The 22,259-nt window shown below is 39.9% G+C and overlaps 1 protein-coding gene across 27 annotated transcripts in view; it reads left to right on the top strand.

The window, feature by feature from the left end:
* Positions 1-22,259, top strand: part of INPP4A (inositol polyphosphate-4-phosphatase type I A) — a 132,472-nt gene that overhangs the window by 87,011 nt on the left and 23,202 nt on the right. For 18 of the 27 annotated variants that reach the window (XM_064502159.1, XM_064502145.1, XM_064502221.1 and 15 more), the window contains 9 exons: positions 131-278; positions 4,896-5,026; positions 5,406-5,510; positions 6,318-6,426; positions 9,171-9,188; positions 11,617-11,800; positions 13,209-13,427; positions 15,121-15,409; positions 17,700-17,732. In XM_064502159.1, coding sequence (XP_064358229.1) covers positions 131-278; positions 4,896-5,026; positions 5,406-5,510; positions 6,318-6,426; positions 9,171-9,188; positions 11,617-11,800; positions 13,209-13,427; positions 15,121-15,409; positions 17,700-17,732 — 1,236 coding nt within the window. The remainder of the gene's footprint in view (positions 1-130; positions 279-4,895; positions 5,027-5,405; positions 5,511-6,317; positions 6,427-9,170; positions 9,189-11,616; positions 11,801-13,208; positions 13,428-15,120; positions 15,410-17,699; positions 17,733-22,259) is intronic. The other 9 variants (XM_064502197.1, XM_064502191.1, XM_064502185.1 and 6 more) reach the window with 5 other exon arrangements.

The raw sequence follows: 22,259 nt of genomic DNA, 5'->3' as shown, positions 1-22,259 counted from the left end.
CAGAATGTCCATGCTTGGAAAAGCTAGACTGGTACCTTGCTAAACTGGATGCAGCATGTTAATGAATCTAAGCCACTTACTTTACTCAATTAAAACCCTATACTTAAATAACGTGGTTTTAACACTTCAGTGTTTGGTGGTGCCATTTGCCGAATGTATCGTTTCCCCACGACGGATGGAAACCACCTGAGAATCCTGGAGCAAATGGCCGAGAGCATACTGTCGCTGCACATCCCCAGGCAGTTCGTGAAGCTTCTTCTAGAAGAAGATGCAGCAAGGTGAGCATGAGCAGGCTTGCGTGTGCTGTAATAGAGCAGTTGATGTGGCTGTTGCTGAGTTACCAAGGAATGCATTTGTGTTAAAGCACGGAGAGACTGAAGCAAAAATAGCAACAGGAGCAACTTACTGACTGCGCTGTTGCAGTAAACAAGGTTTCATGTCAGTACTTTTGCTTCTGTTCTTTGGATATTAGCTTCATTCTAGGCCAGATCCTTCTCAATAGGTGTAAGTCAGCATGGCTGTACTGAACTCAGGTGCAGCACATGACTGTTTACACCAGCCAGGACTCTCATCCTTTGCTTTATAGTGGAGCTACCTAGAACTTACAGGACAAGAAGGAAAGGCCATGAATCATTTATTGATCTAGTCATTCTCAGTGGAGGGTGGTAAAAGTAGTACCAGTGCAGCCACTACATTATTCAACAGGAAATGTGCAGTTCTATAAAACGCAAGTTTTCAGGTACCTGAAGTAAATTTTTAATGATTCTTAGTTACTTTAAATATGTTGGAGCCCCAAGTGTTATTTTGCCCAGCTGAGCTCTTAAAGGGCTGCAGGATGGAAGTGTGTGCATTCTTAATTCATCTATGTCTGATGGGACAATTGTTCCTAAAGTCTGTGTACTACAGTGATGAGCAAGGATACAAATCCTTTCTTTTTGGGTAGGATGGAGTTGGGGGGTGAGGCTCAGTGTTACTGCATGGTTTGCATCAAGAGAAACTTTAAGTTCTGGATAAAACTGCTTTGGGATGCTGCCACTGGGAGTTTCTGAACATGGAATATCATCTCCTCCAGATGCCAGTCCTCTTCAGCTGCTTGAGGAATGTAGACTGGTCCGTGAAACAGTTACTGCGTCATTGGCATAAGGCATTTCTGCTGTCCTTGGTAGAGACATTAACACCTGTTCTTTTTATAGTGTTAAAGATTCCACAGAAGTAATGTGAAAGAGGAGACGGACATGCACATCCTTGGGCTGATGTCAGGCATGACTAACTGGTGCAAATGATTGCATCTGTATTGTCTCTTACTTTGCCTGAAAATCAACTGCACCATGTGGCTTGAGCTGTTTGCCACCATGGTCATAGCAGTAGGATTTGTGTTGGAGGCTGCTCTGTGACTTGGTTTCCCTGCATGGCCCAGTAGGCTTTTTCAGGAGCCACTGTGTGAATCAGCATGTGAGCTGCATGAAGTTTGGGCTTGAGTGTATGCTGGTGGTGAGAAAATTGGTGGTGGAGTGAAGAATTAGGATGATACTGCAGATAGGATTTATATGTTCTTGTCACAGAAGTATTGATAAAGCCACAGATTATGTTACTCCATAATAGTGTGACTGTGTTAGGACCAATGCATGGGAATATGTCATTTTTTATATATATAGTATCATTTATATGCTTCAGCATATAGGGTTTTTTTAAACAAAGTTTATTTTTAATGTAAAGAAAAACAAAGTTGAATTCAAAATTAAATGTATCTCAGTGTTTCATGGAGGGAGGGAGTCTGAATAGATGAGACAGCATAAATAAAAGAGTAGTAACTCCAGGTGCTGAAAATTTTGAGAAAAAGACAGAGACAACACTGAAACCAACTGAGTAGAATGAATAATTAGAGCAGCAGGCAGAGAAGAAAAGTTGGAACTGCCTTGAAGGTGAACTCTGAAAAAGCTGAGTGACTTCCATGCTATGAAAAGCAAACAGAGGTAGATCATAAGAGCACTGACTCCTCTCAGTGAGTTGAGAGATGGCTTTGAGAGTCAGAAGAGTAGTTTTGAGTGGAAATCAAGCATACAGAAGAAAATCAAGTAAAAATGAGATACCATAGGACAGTAATGACCTGTTCTCATTTTAGGAGGTGAGAGGGAGAAGGGAATCTCTTAAACATTTTGTAGATATACTCTGAATTTTCTGCTTTTGAAGCAATTAACTCTCTTGTAGGTAACATGCCTATTTATGAGTCTTACTTTTGTGCGTTTGTAGATTGTGGTTTGCAAACCTAGTAGTTCATGTGTTCTAAATAAAAGCCAGGTTTTATGTGGTGATGATAGAATAATTTTAGCTATGTTTCTGAGTGTTGACTTTTTATTTTAGGTATATTTGAATCTACTCCTAGAGGCCTAATTAAGACTGACCTTAATTAAATGTAAAACTATCTAGTGCTCTAAGTATCCTGTATTAATACATTTCAGTTCCTTTGGGATAATTTGAAAGAAAATGATGTATTAATCCATATGAGCAGGAGTAGTCTACAGTGTTTGCATATATTTTGATATTTTGTAAAAATGATGACTTCCCACAAGAACATTGTAGTTAATTTTTTTTTTTGGAATGTATGGAAAAAACTTCCTCATGACACGACTGGTTGAGTTTTTGAAATTCACATTGTGAATTTTTGCGGCTTGTTCTGTTTTGTTTTTAAAGGAGGTGCACTGAGTAGAAGTGGTCCGTTGTGTTTAGGTCATCAAGCTCTTAAACTCTAGAGAATAAATGCTGTATCCTGCATTGCCATCCTGCTGCCACCTTGATGGCGGGGGCTTGGGAATATGCTTGCCATTACACACTGGACACAAGTTCATCGTTCAGTGTCTATCTGTTTCTCTATAACTTTCCTCACTGTACATTTAAAACCACCTATTAATTATGAGGTGCAGCCATGATAATATGAAGAGTTGGTAAGCTTCTCCATAAGATGCCCTCTGTGAGGGACGTGGTTTAACGACCTGAAGATAAAAAGAGGAGAATTTAAGGTGAATGGGAAAAATGATGCGACTTCCTGTTAGACTGTGGATAATGAAGTTCCTTAAAGCCTTAGCCTTGAAATGTGGCTGCTCAGGAGCTCTTGCTAAGAACGGATGGAGATCTGCAGATGTGTATTGCATACAGTTCTGGGTTGATAACAAGGTAGGTGACTGCTAATATAGTGTTATATCCTCTATGAGCCATGCAGTTCACACAGTTACACTTTGTGAGTAATTAGTGAGAGTTAGTGGCCCATCTCCCTTTATTCAGTTGAGGGGACACTCAATGAGGTGCAGAATTCGTCTTTTTTGTCAGTACTATTATGTTTCTAATGAATTGATTTTAAGATGGGTTTCTTTTACATACATTTCAATTAATGCCCTATTTTTTGTTCTTGTTACAGCATGGGAGTTAGCACAATCACAGTTTATGTTCATAGGATACGTCAGATTTAGCCAAGTGCTCTTTTTTCCATCGTCTGTACTGTAGCCTAGAGGAATGGTAGGCAGCTACACCAGCACAGCTGCTCCTATCTTAACATCATGGTGACAGTTAAAGTGTCCTTGGATAATCACAACTGCTCTCTTACATAAAGCCTCTCTGGCCCAGAGCTCCTTGAAAGGAAACAACTAGCCAGGGGAATATTTGACTACCTAACATACATGTCATGCACATCCCCTGGTACCTCAGAGCCTCGTGGGACCAACAAGTAAAGGATATGATAGCTTCTGTATCACTTGAAGTTTTAAGCCCTCAATTTGCTGCAGGAAGGCCTGGGCTCAACTGTATGACTTGTTTTGTGCAGGGAGCTTGACAAGGTGACCATAATAGCATCTTACGGATAAGAAGTTTACAGGGTGGAAGTGATAGCATCTTTTTCCAAGTCACTGGTGAATACAGTTTACACTGTATTTGCCTGTTGGCAAAGCAGTCTGGTGGTTTCTTGGAAACTTGCCTCCTTTTGATGATATCCTAAATACTAAATGATAGTTCTGCCTCCTCTGTGGTAATATGCTGTTGACTTCTGTTTAGTGTTGGCTTGTTTACTTTTTTCCATCTTCCTTTATTCCAAGTAATACATTTAGTCCAACAAGATAGTAATCACAAGCATTACATGAAACACACCGCATATTTTTCAGCAGAACTGCTGAGGAGCAATATGTAACACAGGATTGCCATGTGTGATTGAAAATCTAGCAGTCAGCGTATGACAGAGAAGCCAGGGTTTTTTTCTGTTCATATCTGGGGCTTTCCAGTTGACCTGTATTCCACCTGAAGTGAAACTTGAGTGCCTAAAAACCTGAATTGCAGATGAAAGTTTTGTTGGTTCATCTGCTGTCTCTCCAAATGCTTAAAAATGCACGCACTTTTTGGGTCTTCCCCGTCTAGCCTTGGAAACTGTTGTGTAGATACCTGACATGAGACACAAGGAGAGTCTTTGGTGGCCAGATAGATGCTAATCTCCCACCTAAACCCATCACAATTCAGATTTAACCAGAGAGCAACCTAAATGCTGTTAAACATCCTAGAAAGGTCATCCCTGTCCCAAGTCACCTGACACGATGACAGAGCCCGTCATCTGTAAATCAGTCAGGTAGTTTGAGGGCTTCTGCTGAAAGGTGGGAATCTTTGATTCAAGGTCCTTTTGACCCCAACACCAGGGGAGCATGGTGTATTCAGCTTGCAAAGACCATAGATACCTTGGGGTAGAGCTTGACAACTGTGCTTTGGGGCATAGGTTTGGGGACATTCCTCGGTGACTAGGTTAATCTGGAGTGAATTCAGAATGTGTCAGCTGAGGATGGTCCTGTGTTGTTATAAGGTGAAATGTCTTTCATGGTGAAGTGAACAACTGAGCACCTCTCTTTTTTTCCTTCTTTTTCTAGGGTTTGTGAACTAGAAGAGCTAGGAGAGCTGTCTCCCTGTTGGGAAAGCCTTCGTCGACAAATAGTTACTCAGTACCAAACAATTATATTAACTTATCAAGAAAATCTAACAGACCTGCATCAGTATAAAGGTCAGCAAGAGCTATTTTCTGTAATAAAACAATGTGCCTCAATTGTGCTTGTTAGTGTTCCTCTTAAGTTGGGAACCCAGAATGTTTTAGTTTTAGTTTGATGAATATAAATATTATTTTTAGGTAATTTTTCTTTGTTAACATTTATTGTGAATTTGCCGATGATCTGGGAATATTTGTCTGCTTTTTTCTCTTTTTTCACCCTGAAAATACAGAACAATAACAGAAAGGCTGATCTTTATGTATGTTTTTCTCTCTTCTTTACTTTTGGCACATAGCAAATGCTGAACAAAGCCCCCTGAGTATTTAAGCTTAGGCAGAAGCAGAGGATTTTTAAAGTTCAGATGCAGAATAATTATTTTTCTCCTGCATTTACCAGGTCCTTCATTTAAAGCCAGTAGCTTGAAAGCTGATAAAAAATTGGAATTTGTTCCCACGAATTTGCATATACAGAGAATGAGAGTCCAGGATGATGCAGGATCAGGTATATCTTTTCTTTTTTTCTTTCTCCATTTTATTCTGTTTCTTTTTTCTCCATTTTGGATTTCCATCCTCAACCCCATAGCCAAGTTTCCCCATACTGTTACTCTGTAGTAGTAATACTACTTGACTTTTTTATAGCACCTTCCCTCCTTGGATTCTAAATTTCTTTGCAAAAGAAGAGGTGTAAGTATAATTGTCCCTGTTTTAAAAGTGGCAAAACTGGAGTTAACTGTGCCCAGAGTGACACTAGTCAGCCTTGGTGCTGGGCAGTCCATGGCAGTCCATGGGCTGCTGTGCCCCTTCCAGTCTGTTTGGATCTGATCAGGGTAGCAAAGGTTCTGGCTGTTGTTAATTGTTAAGTTTGTGTGCCTTTTTTTTTTTCCTCTACAGCCATCAAATAAAATCACACCAGTTAATTCACAACAAGCTTGTTTCTTTATAAATAACCTAGTTTTCCCCCTTCTTTTAATGCTAATGACCACTAACCATGGACACACAGTTGTACTGTCTGTATCCATGTGAGGGATCCCTGTAATGGTAGGTTTAGTGCAAAGGCCAATGCTCAAGGTGTCTTTTTCACTGTCAGTCTTCTAGATCAAGAAACAGAGGATCTGCATTCAAGTATGGTTTTTCTCACTTCAGAAGTACTTGACGGATTTCCAGGGCCTTCAAGTTTTCCATGTCCTTCAAAACACGGGCACAAAGCTTTAAAAAATTACTTTCAGAGTAGCTTTCAAATTTCCCACAGCTGTTTGTCCAGAGTAAAGATGACAAGCTTTCATTTGTAAGTCCTTTTTGTCCATCCCAGATCAGAACTACGACATAGTCACCATAGGAGCACCAGCAGCTCATTGTCAAGGCTTTAAATCAGGTGGCTTGCGGAAAAAGCTGCATAAATTTGAAGAGGCAAAGAAACAGTAAGTAGAAATATTTTTGTGTCAGCTGATCTCATGCCTAGTTCATGCTCAGTGGTTTGGAAAATCATTACATTACATGTTTTTGTTGCACCTCATTCAATAGTTCTACTATAAAACGTGAAGATTAGTTCATGTTTTTCCCAAGGATAAGGAAAAGAGTTTCCCCTTTATTTTACCATATTTGTTTGTTTACTGATAGGCCCTTTGTAGCGGTCTTTTTTGCAAAATCTTTAATTTTCCAGAACACTTGTTGGATTATTTAGTTTAGCTATTTTAAGTGTTGGGTTTGAGTTCTGCCTAATTTGGGGTTAGAAAATTTGTCTGTAGAACCTCCTTAGCTGCACCACATCACACTTTCGACCCATTATTTTCAGGAGATTTCCACCCCTCTCATAGCTTCAAGGAGTTCAGGCTGCTGAACTCAAAACATCTGTGCTAGATAGGCAGATTTCTTGTTGACAGCTTGAGTTGAGTTCTGGGAATATTGCAGGAGGTTTTTATGTACTGCCGCGAGGTTTGTGCAGACCATGTGCAGATTAGGCTTCCAAACCCAGCCTCACTCTGCCCTACAGGCAGGATACTTCACCTCCACAGTCCCTGTCTTCAGGGACTGTCTAGTGACCTCCCTGGAAATGCAACTATATGTACTAGAGGAAAAGACAGAAACTGCAAAGGTCACACATGCTGAAGGGGCAAACCTGCATGGTGTCCACTCTGGCTCCCAAGGAAAAGGTAATGCCACCTGGGTCTGTGTTACCTTTGCTGCAGTATGGAGAATTTGAGGAACAAGAAGAGCAGCACTACAGGGAGTCACTGTAGCCAGGGAGCAGAGACCTTGGTAATGCTCTTCCAAAGAAGGGACTGATGGTTTGGAGCTGATGTGAGGAATGAGTGGCGTGGGAGTCAGGCTCCTCCAGCTGCAGAATCAGTTTTGGCAATGGATAAGTGAATAGCAGCATCCTGTGAACATCAGTCAGATGTATAAAAAGATCAGTACAAAGATCTGTCTGGTGTAATTTTTCCTGACTTACAGAGTGGAGTAGGGTAGGACTACAAGAAACTGGAAACCTGGAAATACTGGTATACTAGGCTCACTCTTCTTGTTCTTTTGATACCACTATTGCTTTCTGAAATACCCTCCTTCTGTCACCTTAGATGGATCTCACTCCTGCAATATCCAAGGTCCTGTGTGTTTTTTGTTCTCCCACATTAACTAAGCTGATCAGAGATCTTAATTTCTGTCCAGTGCTTTTCCTCTAAGCATTACAGAACTCTTCTTTCTGAGTCCAGGAAAACTGCAGGTTCCACATTTGAAGAATAACCTCTCAGTGCTGTTACTTTCAGCAAGAGATGGCAGAGGCTGTGGGCCCTTTGTTGCTCTGTAGAATTATTTTGGGGAATTTTCCTGTTCCAGCATTCACTTAGAAGACAGTTAGCACTTTTGTAGTAATTTATTCCAAGTCAGGTAAAAGCAGACAGGGACAAATAACATGTCCATACAGAGAATCATAATAGGTTTTTGATACAGAAGATTAGAACATCAGATATTAATTATCAGGTATTTCATCCAGTCTGTTTAAGCAGGTGTTTCTGTTCTGGAGCATTTATTACATTCATTTTTTGGAACTGTGGAAAACCAAAAAAATTTGAAATATTCTGTAGTTTGAGATTAATAAAATGCATTTTGAAAGACCTTGTGCTATGTAATTGAGACCTCCTGTCATGTGCTTGAAGTATAAATTCATCACTGTGGGGCACAGCCACCAGAAATTCGACAGTTTCAAGGGATGAACTTGAAATACTGAGGCATAAATTGAGTCAATAAGAAAGAGTCCCTTCCAGTTTAGTATGCGTTAAAAAAATCTGACAACAACAACAATCTGCAGGTAGAGGCAGTGCCTGCCAGCCAGGCTGCAACCAGGAATTCATGTCCTCCATCTTCCGATGTCTTCAATGTAGATGTAAACATCTGAGCTCAGTATCCTGGTGGATACTTGTGGAGGATGTGCCGTATATGTAGGTATCTACAATAGCTGAGGTTTCCTGTTTCTCTCCATGGACCGTGCAAGCAGTGTAGGATGACTAGCTCAGATACAGACATCTATGTTATAGGTGTCTGAAGCTGGGTGAGTTGTATCCAATCCTGAATTTCTGTTGTCAGTGTTAATTTTAGGGTCTATGTTATCGAAAAGTTAGGGCTCGGGTTTGCAGGGGCCCTGGGTAGCCTAAAACACACCAAGAGTAGGATCCTGACTGGGATTATTGATAAACGTTTAGTGTTACATTATATATCCCATGTCTTAATAGCTGACTAAAAAGTATTGTAAATCTAATTGGTAGATGTACTCAGCCGGTGGTATGAATTTCAGCTTGGCTATTAATGTAAAATACAACTTTAGGATCTTCCTAGTAAGATGGCCTTTTTAAGTACTTCTTTGTTATCGTACAAACCCGTATAGCAGAACTGCGTTCCAACTCTTTGATTTCACTGTTATGTAGCTATTGTTTAGTTCTTTTCTCTTTCACTGGCAAAATTGTTCTTTGCAAACCCACAGCATTTCCCCGAACAGGCACACAGTCATCTGGCCATCTGTGTTTTTTGCTTACAAGTTTAATTGTATGTACCTGCCTTGTTGAAAACATGACACAAATATGTTATTTCCCCAAGCATCCTTTGCTTTGTTTTCTGCTTTTGGTATTTGCTAACAATCTGCTAATTTTATTTTGGTTTTTTGTTTTTTTAGCAGTTATGAGGAGTGTTGGTGAGTTTTCTGTTTCTGAGTGTTCTGTAGAGAGGGTTTCTGTTCCTTGGGTTTTTCTTTTTTTTCCTTTCTCTTTTCTTTGGCAAAGATCTAGTGTGTTTTAAAACGTGCAGGGCTTTTTAATGTCATGCATCATGGCACCCCTCATTGTGCTCTAAATGACTGTAGTTACTTTGTAGAATATGATGTGTGAGTGAATTTCATTTCATCTGCAATGTTTGTTTGCAATGAACAGCTAGCTTCCTGGCTCTCTCTGATCATACCTTAGAAAGCTGCAGATCAGAAAAAAAGAATTTGTATCTTTTCCTCTGTTATTTCTGGTGAAAACATGTAACCATTTAGACAGAGAGAAAGAAACCTTCTGCAAGAAGTAGAAGATAATGAAGATAATACTACATATTTTTTAACCTTTATGGTGACATATTGGGCATGGTTTATATCTTTGTAATCCATGTCTTCATTGAAACATTTTTGCCTAACCTTTGTGTATTTTTCTTTATGTCATGGTATTCAGTGCTATAAAAAGGAAACATTACTTGATGGTTGAACAGTGCAGCAGTTCCGCTCTAAATTACTTACATTTAGGGTTGAATCCCTAATCCACTGAGAGCTTTAAGCTTGTGTTAGAGCTTACTTATGTAGTCCAGTGAGAGCTGTTCATTTGAAAAAGCAATTGCAGGTTGGAAAGATTATATATGTGAACCTTACACCGTAGAGTTTCCCCCAGTCATTCCGGCAAATGTTTGTGATTAAAACAGTAGTAATTCTAAGTTAGATCTCAATATGCTGCATGGCCTTTCCTGCCAAATACTTCATCTTTATGCATGCTAACCACACTGTAGTGGAAAAAAATTGCTCAGAGGAATTTTCACCGGTCAGTATAAAGCATGAGTCACGTACAATGAAAGTCCTAAAAGTTAACATTTATTTTCTCTGTGGCTTAGTGGTACTGGGAAGTAGGCTCTTCTCAGGTGGTTGACCAGAGGGACACAAATAAGGAAGCCCTTTCAAGAATCACTTCTGCACTGTGTCCTTTGAAAACGAATCCCCCACCTTTTAACAGAAACTCTGAGAGATTAATAATCAAGCTCCCCTCTTGCCTTAATATCTATAAGGGGCAAGAAGCCTTCCAGTTGGCACCTGTGGCAATGGTTTTAAAGCGAGCCCAGGCCGCTCTCCCATATTACCTCACAGACACCCTGCAGAGGTGACTGACACTGCTCTGGGACCAGCAGCAGGATTTGTTTCTGGGTGGTAGGTGGGAGGCTGCCATGCCTGCACCCTCTCCGCTACTCTCTGCATCATCTCTCCGTAGAGATGTGTGCATCTGTGCTGAGCCTGGTGTGGGCAGTAGAGGCTTTTGTGCTGTGATTGTGCTGAAACCATTCATCACTGGAAGAAATGAATATAACAAAATTAAGATAATATACTATGGCTGGCACCTCTTGATGCCAGGGCATGAACGGGATGTGACACTTGTCACAGTTGGAGCTGAAATAGCAGCCTGATATTTGTACCGCTTTCCTACCAGGGGGAGAAAAAACAGCATATTACCTGGCAAAGGGAGAGATAGTGGGTTGGTTCCAACTGATTATGCTCTTACATAACTTCAGCTATCTGAAAGTTATTTTTTTCCCTTCCACCCCCAAGTAGACAGTCTCGGTAGAGCCGCAGTATACCAATATAAAGATATGTTTTATTGATATAGTTTGTTTCCCTTCCCTTGCCTAGCCTGGAAAAGGCTAGTTTGGTATAGCCTGTGCTATTACAGTTGATTCTACAATAGGGAGAGTTGTACCACGTCCCTTGTTCAGTCTAGTTGTTAGAGTGTTGGCTGCAGAAGCTGCACCAAGGCCAGGCTCTCTGAATTGGCCTGGTGACATGAGAAAAAATTGCTTTTACTGGTATAACTTGAATCAGGCCTGCAACAGAGAAAAGTACATAATAGCAGAAGGTGTTTTTAGCAATACAGCAGTGTCTGCATTAGGGATCTAGGTGGCATTTCTCTTTTGGAAAGAGCACAGATTTTCTTTTCACGGCGCTAATAGGTAGTTTGTAAACCTGGCCTCAGTGAGTGTCTGTGTCGTAAGGAAAGGGAGAGTGGGGCAAACTATCTGTGAAAGCAATGTTTCTGTCTCTGGTGGAAAATATCGCACACATTCTCCTCAGCAAAATTGACCCTCTAGTGTAGGAGCTCCGCCCTCAGTCACTTGACATAAGGGATTAGTAAATTTGCATCTGAATGCTTCCAGTAAAGGCAGAGAGGCTCTAGGATCATGTTCCTGCTGTGCAATTGCCCACTGGCCTTTCACTGTCGATCGCTAGCTTAGGTGAATTTTTGTTGTCTGCCATTAATTCCCCAGCATGCTGCTGTAATGTGTGTACTTCCAGATCAATTTTCCCCCTAAAATCATTCTTTCTTTTTCAGCACTTCGACGAGTTCCCAGTCTATAATCTACATCCCACAGGATATCGTTAGAGCGAAGGAAATCATTGCACAAATCAACACCCTGAAAACTCAAGTCAGTTACTATGCAGAAAGGCTCTCAAGAGCTGCCAAGGATAGATCAGCTAATGGCCTTGAAAGAACACTTGCCATCCTGGCAGACAAGGTAGGACAACAATATATCCCCAAAGTACAGCATATTCCGAAGCACACTGCAATTTTTTAAATCTCTCTTTAGTAAGTTTTCTTGAAACATTTATTTTACCGTGTACAGTAATTTATTGTACCATGTACAGTCCTAAAAAAAAAAAAAAGGAAAATCAGACCAGCTTTTTGAATTCACTGCATTTTATTGGGGTTTTCTCCTACCCTTCACACTCATCTGCCTCCACCTTCTCTTGAGAGTGCAGTGGAGAGCTAAGATGTAAAGCAGTGTCCTCTGGTACCGTCTATTCAGGCACCATATTCCAGAAATGAGCATTCTTTATTTTCTTTTATACCCTTTTCTTCATAACCACCTTTTTTTTTTTTTTAACATCCCTCTCAGGCATCTGTCAAGCAGCAAGAAGTGGACAAAACTTAAGTAACTTAAGCTCTTTTGTAGTGTCCCACTGATGAAATAAGTAATAATGGTGACATAGCCTTTGCCTGAATCACAGTGGTATGATTCAGTTATTTCTTGATGGCTGTTAGCAGGAATCAGACTGGACCCACAGCTGAACACAATCTTATTTACAGGGACAAAAAACAAATACATGACCTCTTATGTCCCTAAAGGAGAGCTAAAGGTTCTAAATAGCTGTAGTAGCAGTGATGTGTGCTCAGTCAGCTTCCCATGAATTGTCCAAGTTGAGGGGGTGGGTATTTGGCTTTCTGGAGTGCAAAAAATGTGATCACATATAGATGTATTAGTTATTATAATATTCTAAATTAATACAGCATTAATACATAATTAATGTATAATTAATCTGTGGGACAAGTAACAGCTGGACAATAGTATAACTTAGTCTGGGCTTATTTGTTTTTGTAATAGACATATAGATCAAATTGTATTCTTAATCACATAATTTATAGAAATCCTTTAATAAATAACACCACTAAATATGACCGGGAACATGTTATGTTGATTAGGTGATTATGTCTTTAGCCCTCCTCTTGAGACTTACTTGCTATTGAGACAGGGAGGTGGAGGTTAAACACTGGTCTCTGCTGTGGCAACTTCTGAGTATTGTAAAAAATGTCTCCACATTGTTTTAACCTTTCATCAAATGGAGAGTGAAGTGCTAATAAACATGTTGAGAATCGCAAATTTATTAGTGAAGTTTTCAACGAGTGCAAGGCTAAAACAGTAGTACGGACTTTGGAAATGTATCCTTTGAATTTTGGCATCCTATTATATCTTTTTAAAGCTGTGCTATAAAATGATTTTAAAGGCACCTCAGAGGCTGCTTAACGATGGTTATTTTCTTTTACAAAATATTAGTTATATTATTTTTTTGCAGAAAGAAAAAAGAAGAAATTGCATACAGAAAAATGAGAATGTTTTAAATTGTGGGGCTTTTATTGCTTTTTAGACTAGGCAACTTGTCACAGTCTGTGACTGCAAGCTGTTGGCAAATTCAATACATGGACTGAATGCTGCAAGGCCAGATTATATAGCTTCAAAGGCATCTCCAACCTCTGGAGAAGGGGAACAAGTGATGCTGAGGAATGACCAAGATACACTTGTGGCCAGATGGACAGGAAGAAATAGCCGATCTTCTCTGCAGGTGGATTGGCATGAAGAGGAATGGGTACGTTTGCTCAGGGGAATGATGAATGTTTTCTTCTTTTTAGTTTCTATCTGCTGTGTTCTTTAGTTTGTAAGCTCTGCAACTGCTCGTCAGAGATCCAAAGAATATGTATTTTGGAGCACATTATTATGTATCTTAGTCATCTACTAGAGATACTGGTAAACTAGCAAAGACAAGCCTTAATAAATAATTCTGTGTCTCCTGAATAGCAGAGATTGTTACTTTTGGTGCAAGGCTTTTGTAAAGTCAGTTCCAAGGGAAAGTAAACAGTTTTTAAAGTTAACAACTGAGGATCATACTACAAGGGGCTCTTAGACTTCACCAAAATAAAACACATTTTGTGTGTATTAGCTATGCAATGCAACCTTGCAAACTTTTCTCCTGTTTTGTTTCTGATCTAAATATTTAGAACTTGCCATCCATCTCTATTTTGGTTACAAACAGCTTTTTAAAACTGTTTGCACTAAGGACTTAAATGGTTTTCCATTCAACTCTGCCAATTTAAATGAAAATTGGCCCATGTTAAGTACTGTCATTTGTAATAAAAACAGAAGTGAATTAAATTTCAAAAATAGTACAGATTAATTGAAACAGTGATTAATATTATGAAATATCAATGTAGAAATGGGATCCAGTTCATTCAGAAAATAGATTCTCACATGTTCTGATTGTTTTGGTGTGCTTTAACTTATAGTCAGACTCACAGTAATGAGATACTAATAAAGCCAGTTCCGTTAATTAGATGCTCATATTGCCATACAGTAACTTTATCTGTTACTCACAGAGTTATATAGGAAAAAAGATGTGTGGTTTTAAATAATTATTATGTAATCTTTTTCATCTATCAGTAGTGATTTTTCTATTATTTAAATTAGTAGTACAGTGGAGTTAATTTTTCTGCAATACAGACTTGATACATAAATCATTACAAATCTTTATAATTATTTCAGAAATGCTTCAGATAGTTTTAATTAACGTTTGTATGTGTTGTACTTTTTTATTCCTTCATCTCAGTTCCTTTGTCTGCTGCTATAAAAGCAGCATTTACATTTACAGAAATAGCCACTTTGAAATGTTGATCAAAGAGACCAGCTCTGTATAAGTTAAAGTGGGCAGTGCCCTCTCCCCTCATACTTCTAAAATTATCTAAAAGTTCTCTGCATCTACCTTGCTTTTGGGCCCATCCATGCTTGGAGGGGAATGCTAAATCATCTTCTTCATTCCTAGCCTTGAAAGGAATGGGAGACATCCACTTCTACGAGTGTTTTGAGGGGAGAAAAGGCTGTTGCTGATTTCTGATCACTCTGGGCCTTGAGGAAATACATCTTTAAAGGAGAAAAGTAAACATTTGTCAGCAAAAGTGAGGAAACATTTCCCAGTCAAACATAGGTTTCAAGAATAAAAATGATGCCTGTTGGAAATTGGAACAGTGAATTGTGGGTAGAAGAGGCACATAGAATTGTTTGGCAAATTAAATTTTGATGTAGCTCTGCAATTTACCACGTGACACCTCTACATGTTGTTGATATGCTGATTTATTTATATGTACAGAGTTTGTGTGTGCACAAATGTAATCATAATAGCCCAGAAGAAACTTTGCCTAGAATCACCCCAGGAAATGTATGTGTCAAGGGATTTGTTACCCACTGAATCTTTGTTTTTTAAATTGAGAAGGGAATGTTTTTCTTTCAAGGAGAAAGTTTGGTTGAATGTTGACAAAAGTCTGGAGTGTATTATACAGAGAGTGGACAAACTTCTCCAGAAAGAGCGCTTGCAAAGCGACAGCTGTGAAGACGTTTTCCAGTGTGACATCAGCTGTACTAGTAAGAAAGGTAATCGGGACACTCGCGCCTACTGGATAAATCCAGAAGATTTAAATGAGACCTCACCGCCACCTCCATCATCCTCACCAACACCTTCATCCTCCTCACAACCACCTTCATCCACACCATCCTGTGCATGCCATTCTCTCAGAAACACAAGTGCGTATGCCAGACCCCGCTTCTCACTGCTGCGCTCTTGCTCTGCATTGGCCTCCTTCCTAAGCCTCTGCTGCATCCTTCTGTGGGTCTCTGGCTCAGTGGTGGTGTTGAGCACTTGTGTCAGGTAGAGAGGGCTGATGGCGTGCTGGGAGCCACGAAGCCCATAGCTTAGGTAGAAATCCTGATCCCACTGAAATCACTCCTATTGATTAGGCTGGCATTGGGATTTCACACTGGGTGTTTTGAAGCTTGTAAAACAGGTGTGGGGGTTAGCTGTGTCGAACACCACCTCTGGTGGCTTTCCTGAGGGCTTCAAAGCTCCTGTCAAACAACATCTCTGGTGGCTCCTGTTGCAATCAAAGCTTGTTACAGTGAACCTCTGTAAAAGATTAAATAAAACATGAGGGACATGCAGGCACTACTGCAACAGTAATGGTCCCAGCTGGGCTGCCAAAGCATAGGAGGATTGCCAAGCAGACCCATTAGACTGAGCTAAACTTGGATGAATATACTGGACTTTAAAGCAGATATTAACCCAAATCTTCAAAACTGTGGTGCTAAAGCACTTGATTAGTTAGATTTCACGTAGCTGGAAGGTAGGAATTGGCAGTGCAAGCTCTCAGTGGAATAATCCTGTCAAAATCTGAGGTCAGGAGGGTACTAGGTAGAATCCAGTTGCATAATGCCATGAACATGCGAATGAGAGGGATCCTTACCAGTTTAGGTTGACAGTTTTCCAGCTGTACATTAAATTTCAAAATTACTTAATTTACATATATACACATTTGGCTTATTCTCCCATTCTTTACTGTAAAAATTGTTGTCGTCACTATCATTTTTCCATTTAATAGAACAGGTATGCCAAGTCTAGGTCTAGAAAGAGATTTGTGTTTTCATTTCCTTTTCCTGTTCTGTCTTAATCATTTGATGGCTCTTCCTCCCGTGCGTTTGTCTGTGACTTCACGTCCATTCCATCATTAACATTGCAGTAAAGTTGGAAGGCAGTACCTTAAGAAGAAATAAAAAAAAGAAAAAACAAGAGGGAAGTTAAAATAAATGTTTAGATACTATTTTGTTTAGCTCTAGGTTTAGACACCCATATTTTAAAGTTTTTCTTGTCATATATTCAAAGAAGTAGCACTTTTTATTTTAATAATTCTGAGGTTTGAATAATCGACATTTTGTCAGATGAACAAATGAACAGATGAGCAGCCAAAACTTAGTTTGAATGCAATGTTAAAAAAACAAGCAAAATAAAACATAACCATATATACTTCCAGAATTGGTAAGGGAGATGCAGTAAAATGCTATTGAAGGACTTTAAAGGGTCTCTTTAGAGGTGAATGTTTCGAAAGAAGATACTGCCTAAAATAGTAGAGGGGAGACTTAAGATTTTTTCTTTTAATTTTTATTTTCAGTATAGCCTTAGATATTCATTATGAAAATTGCATTGGGGCATATAGTTTCTTTAATGAATACTGTGAGATTTAACTTATTGAGAGGTTTTTATTTCAGATTGTTTAGCTTAGATGATTGTCCTTATGCTTATAATTGAATTTGATATATTCTGCTGTTATTTTCAAATTCATAATGGTGAATCTAGATATAGATACAACAGAAGTTTAAATCTGTTTAGTTTAATAAACTGCTGTTCATTAATGCAAGACTTGTCGTAGCAAGGTATATTATCCTTCTTACTGCTTGCATTGCACTGTAGCTATTTTCATCTGACAAACTGTTCCTACCACTGAAGTGAGTGTAAAACAGTCACAAGCTTCACTGGGGAGGTTTGAGCCTTTAACACACAATCCAATGCTGATGTTAACTGTCTCAGAAATTGTATAGCACAAATTTGTCTACAATAGCAAAACTCTTGCAGTGTGGGTGCGTTAATGTCATTTTCTGTTACGTGTGCGAGCACGTTGAACTTACTGATAGTCTTTTGCTATTCTGTTCAGCTGCCTTACTGCCAGCTTATTTTATAATTGCACTAAGCCAGTGGTTCTCAAATGGTGCCTTGTGGATCGCTAGGGATCGGCAGTGCCCCTGGGGCAATCCCTCGAGAGCTGCTGAGCTCGAGGGAGCTGCCTTCTCTCCGCGGCCCCATTCTGGTGTCCTCCTGCTCAGGAATGGTGGCGGGGAGGAGACAAGCCATGCCCCGGGGCCAGGGACTAGCTCTGCTAAGCTGTGGTTTGCTCAGAGATCCCCGGCACTGAGCATTTGAGTTGCTTATGTTTAGACTGTGTTGCTGCTCCTTAATCATGCATGTTGCCCCTCCATTTCTGTGCAGATTGCAGCCCCACTCCGGAAGAATCTGGCCCAGGTATGTGCGTTCATGGCTTCCGCTTCTTCTGAAAACTGCAGGGTTTTATTTATGTTTAACAACCAAACAGGTGCCTTGCTGATAAGACTGACCATTATTGAACGGTGATGCTCTGCAGTATCATGTGGTTTACCTGGACTTGTTGAGAAGCTGTTATTTCCTAAATAATAGTGCAAGAGGTTGTCTGGTAAGCACTGGTAACTAAATTTTCATGCCCAGATATGGGAGAGCATTTGATGATGTTCTCTTTGGACTCTGTTTAACACACTTGAGTAAGCTAATGGGGGACGCAATGGTTTGGGGCTTGTTCCCAGCATCACTGAAGCCTGGGGGAGCCTGATTTTAATGAGTGTTCAGACATGCCCTTTCGTATGTGCTGGTAAAGCTGCCTTTCTGAATGAGCCCCAGAATGCAGAGCAGTCGACTAGGCTGATGGAAACCCACCATGGCATGGGTGACCCGAGGCAGCGGCGGGCACTGCAAGCCTAATGTTTCGGCATACTTAATTAAGACTTTGATCGTGCTGTTCGTCTTCTTCCCTCTCTCACTATGGCTCCTCACACTGTTGTTATATTTACAAGGTCTGAATAATGTGCCTCAGTAACACTACTCATTCCAAGCTAGATGGCTGTAATTTTTCCAATCTGAGATTAGTTTAACCTGAGCTCAATGGAGGCTTAATTTGTGAACTGTTACAGCATGGGTTCCTGGGTTTAGCAAAGCCAGTGGGAAATAAAGGCCCCCACACAGGTATAATTTTCAATTTTCATCTCCACGAAACCCACAGAGTATGTTAACATTCTTCTCAGCTGTCCACTCTGGCCTGCAGTCACCCCGTTTGCTTCTATCACTGAGGAAGTGCTTTTGGTCTGTGAAGGGCTGCATGTGTTTTTAATTCTTGGAACATCCCTTTAGTTTTTGCAGCATCTGAATGTGATACATAAATTAATGCTATTTTTTTTTTAAGATGGGAGTAATTAAAAGCAAACAGGTTACCCCAGCTGCGCACCCAAATGTACCCCAGACTGGATCTTAAATTTAATTAATTGAGGCTGCAGTGTAGCAAAGCACTTAACGCTTGATCCCCCTGTGAAGTCAAATGTGTCTTGACTGTGTGCTAAGATGGGTTGTCAGTTATGCTTTGCTGGATCACACCTAAGCATCTGTTTCACCAGTTACTTAAATCTCTCTTTTTCAGAGATCATGACTACTTGCAACCCTGACCTAAACACAAGGGTAACTGCAGGTGCCCAGTACTTTGATTTATGGACATTAGGGTCTCTTTTTTTTTTTTCTTTTTCTTTTTCTTCTTCTTCTTCTTCTTCTTTTTCTTTTTCTTTTTATTCTTCTTCTTCTTCTTCTTCTTCTTCTTCTTCTTCTTCTTCTTCTTCTTCTCCCCCCCCCCCCCCCCCCCCAACATAAACCCTGAAAGATTCAAGATACCTTGTTAAGGCTCTGGAGGCCAGTTCTTATGATGTCTTTGTTGATCTGGAGAAGAAAGACTCTTACCAAAAATAAAACGCCTTTTCCCATCTATATAATAAAATCTTTGATTTATACAAAGAGACTCCACTATGTGACTTTATAGGCCTCTCCAGCACTTTTTTTTTTTTTTTTACATGCCACATCTCAAAGTGTGCCTTAAGATATGGCTTTGGTCAGCACTGCCCATAAGAAAAGTAGAAAAGACTTGCAGAGCCAAGTCTGGCCCATATTTACCAGACAGGATTCAGTTGGAGCTGTCTGAGTGGAGCCTGCAGGATTTGTCCCTTGCCATGCAACATGTTTCTATAAAACACACAAAGCAAATGACAGACTTCCTGCTGCTTTGTACCATGCCAGTTTTTAAATGTGGAGTAACTTTTAACATGAACTAGAGACCTCTGATAAAAAGTGGGATTTATGTCCCAAATGTATCAAAAGCTGGCTTGGACAGCTCTCCAGCTGTTGTAAATCTCTAACAACTCCTTCCATCCCCAATGATCTGAGGACCTGTACCAAATTAGTCTATCTATGGATTTGCCCAGTGGTGTCAATAATAGTTTTAAAATATTCTGGTCATCTCATTAAACATAAGAACAGAGCTCAGAATAGATGTCTCATTAGAGTGCTCATGGTGTTTGAAAGTGCCATTGATTAATTTTATAGAACATATACGTTCAAAAATAAAGGTCTTTTAGGGAAATTAATGAGGCGAAGACAGAAGAAGGAAGGGAGAACCCAAGTGAAAGTGAACGCTGAGAGCCCTTTCAAATAAATTTATTTAAAAGCTGTTAGTGGAATGTTCCGCCCTGATTTGAGCCTGGGAGTGATTTCTTTTATTCCTGTTTACTGTTAATGGCATCTGCCATTGACTAAAAAATTAAAAGGACACGTGTGACACTGCTTTGAAACAGGAAGCGAAAAGTGATTTGAATTCTGTAGACTGACAAAGGTTTTCCTTTTTCTGTGGTCAGTATTTTAAACCAAAAAAATACACAGCACAGAGGAGTTTTACTCGTTATCTCAAATGAGCTATCGTACTGCATGCAAATCTTGAGAGAAAAAAAATCTGAGGATTGTATTATCCTCAGGCATTCTGATGTACCACGAGTATACTGTATACCAGTGTGTGTGTGTGTGTGTGTGTGTGTGTGTGTGTGTGTGTATGTATATATAGTTCCAGTTGAACATAAGGGAAGACTTCTTTACTGTGAGGGTAACAGAGCACTGGAACAGGTTGCCCAGAGAGGTTGTGGAGTCTCCTTCCTTGGAGATATTCAAAAGCCATCTGGAAATGAGCAGGGCAACGTGCTGTAGGTGACCCTGCTTGAGCAGGGAGGTTGAACTAGATGATCTCCAGAGGTCCCTTCCAACCTCAACTGTTCTGTGATTCTGTGATACTTTATGATTACCATACCTTTCAAACAAAGCACTGCCAAGCACCCTATAATTTTAAATCTTCATGGAGTTATTTAACTATATCCATGTATGTATATCCAGGCAACGGAATGATGACGTGCCAGATCTCTTCAATTTTTTGTCATTCTCGTTCCTGCATAGCAAAGCTCTTAAATGGAGTAAGAGAAACACTCCATTAGTATCATCTGTATTTTGCTTTCTGACTGTTCACAGGTCCATGTTATGACATCTGTTTTATTTTGAGAGGAAAATATTTAATAGATTATAAAAGACAAGCTGTAATTCTTTGTTCTTTTGATGTTTCCTGCTCTCTTAAAGTAAGGTGATGGAACAGAGCCAAATAACTTCCCCTTTGTCTAGTTTATTAGATTGTCTCTCTACCACATAGAACAAAAGCAAAAAGGATAGTACTGTTAATCTTGTCAGTTATGTTTCTGTTAGCAGACTTCCAAAGTTCCCCTCTTTGGATGGTTATCAAAGAAACATATTATTACTGGCTCTTAGCCCTGCCTTTCAGTTGAAATCATGAACGACTTCCTCTCGTAGGCTTGAAATGACCCCATTCTCATAGGTTCAACTCTGTGCACATTGCCTTGTTGGTACAGCCATCCAGACTAGGGGTAGTGTATCACCTGTTTATGGGCTCTGGTGCTTTTTAAAAATAAAACACATTGTCCTTCCCTTTAAAAAGAAGAAATGTCCTCTTTTAGCCTTAAAGAGGGCAAAACCAAAACACTGTTCTATCCTCTCCTTATATGGCAGAGAAAATGGGTTTTGGTATACTGTCTGAATAACTTTTCATACAGTTGTGGAAGTGGGTTTTAAAAATTGGTGGTCAGTTAAGACAGAAGATGAAAGAAGGGTGGAAAGGAAATGAGCTAATGGGGCATTTTAAAGCAGAGCCGTGTCTTTAGGGAGAATGAATGGTGCAGTGCTTGGGGTGCTGAAACAGGGCTCTGGCAGCCCAGTTTCGTTTCCTTGCTTCCAGTCACATTGGGGCACATCTCATGTATTTCAGTGGGAGTCAAGCTCCTAAATACTTCGAAGGATCTGGCTGGTGCCCATCTAAGCCACTGCACTTCATGTTTCTTACTGGCTAGCTCTAAGCCTTCAAAGCCACTCAGCAGATAGGGGACACTTAAAAGAGAGACCACATGAATTTGCACCTTTCTGCCTTATTATTCCTGTGCTGCAGATGAGAAATGAACACTATCTTACCTCACTGAGGTGTTGTGGAAAGATAAATATTTTTAAGAGGGTGAGGCAGTTGAATAATACATTTATCTTCCACAGAAGAGTCAAAGGCAGAAGTATCTGGGAGAAATGTCATTGACAGAAGTGGCCTAAAAGATGTTCACTATATCCATTATACGATGGACTCCATTCTCTGTCCATGTATATGCACTGTGAAAGGGTGTGTTTGAACATGCACACGCATTTATATACACTCGTGTATATAGATCCTCGTCTTTCTGTTGTGCTTTCCAAATCAGCTATTGTTTGGTCTGTTCTGTGGGAGCAAATCTGGGAGCTATTACATGGTTCAGAAAGTCTTAACAGCCTTATAGAGTAAAATTCTCCATATTTTCCTCCTTTGATAACCACTGTGTAAGGTTACATTAGCTT

Source organism: Dromaius novaehollandiae, chromosome 1 (assembly GCF_036370855.1).
Source record: "Dromaius novaehollandiae isolate bDroNov1 chromosome 1, bDroNov1.hap1, whole genome shotgun sequence".
Classification (NCBI taxonomy): Eukaryota; Metazoa; Chordata; class Aves; order Casuariiformes; family Dromaiidae; genus Dromaius; species Dromaius novaehollandiae.
Note: the sequence above shows the minus strand (reverse complement) of the source record. Positions and strands in the feature narration are given on the sequence as shown.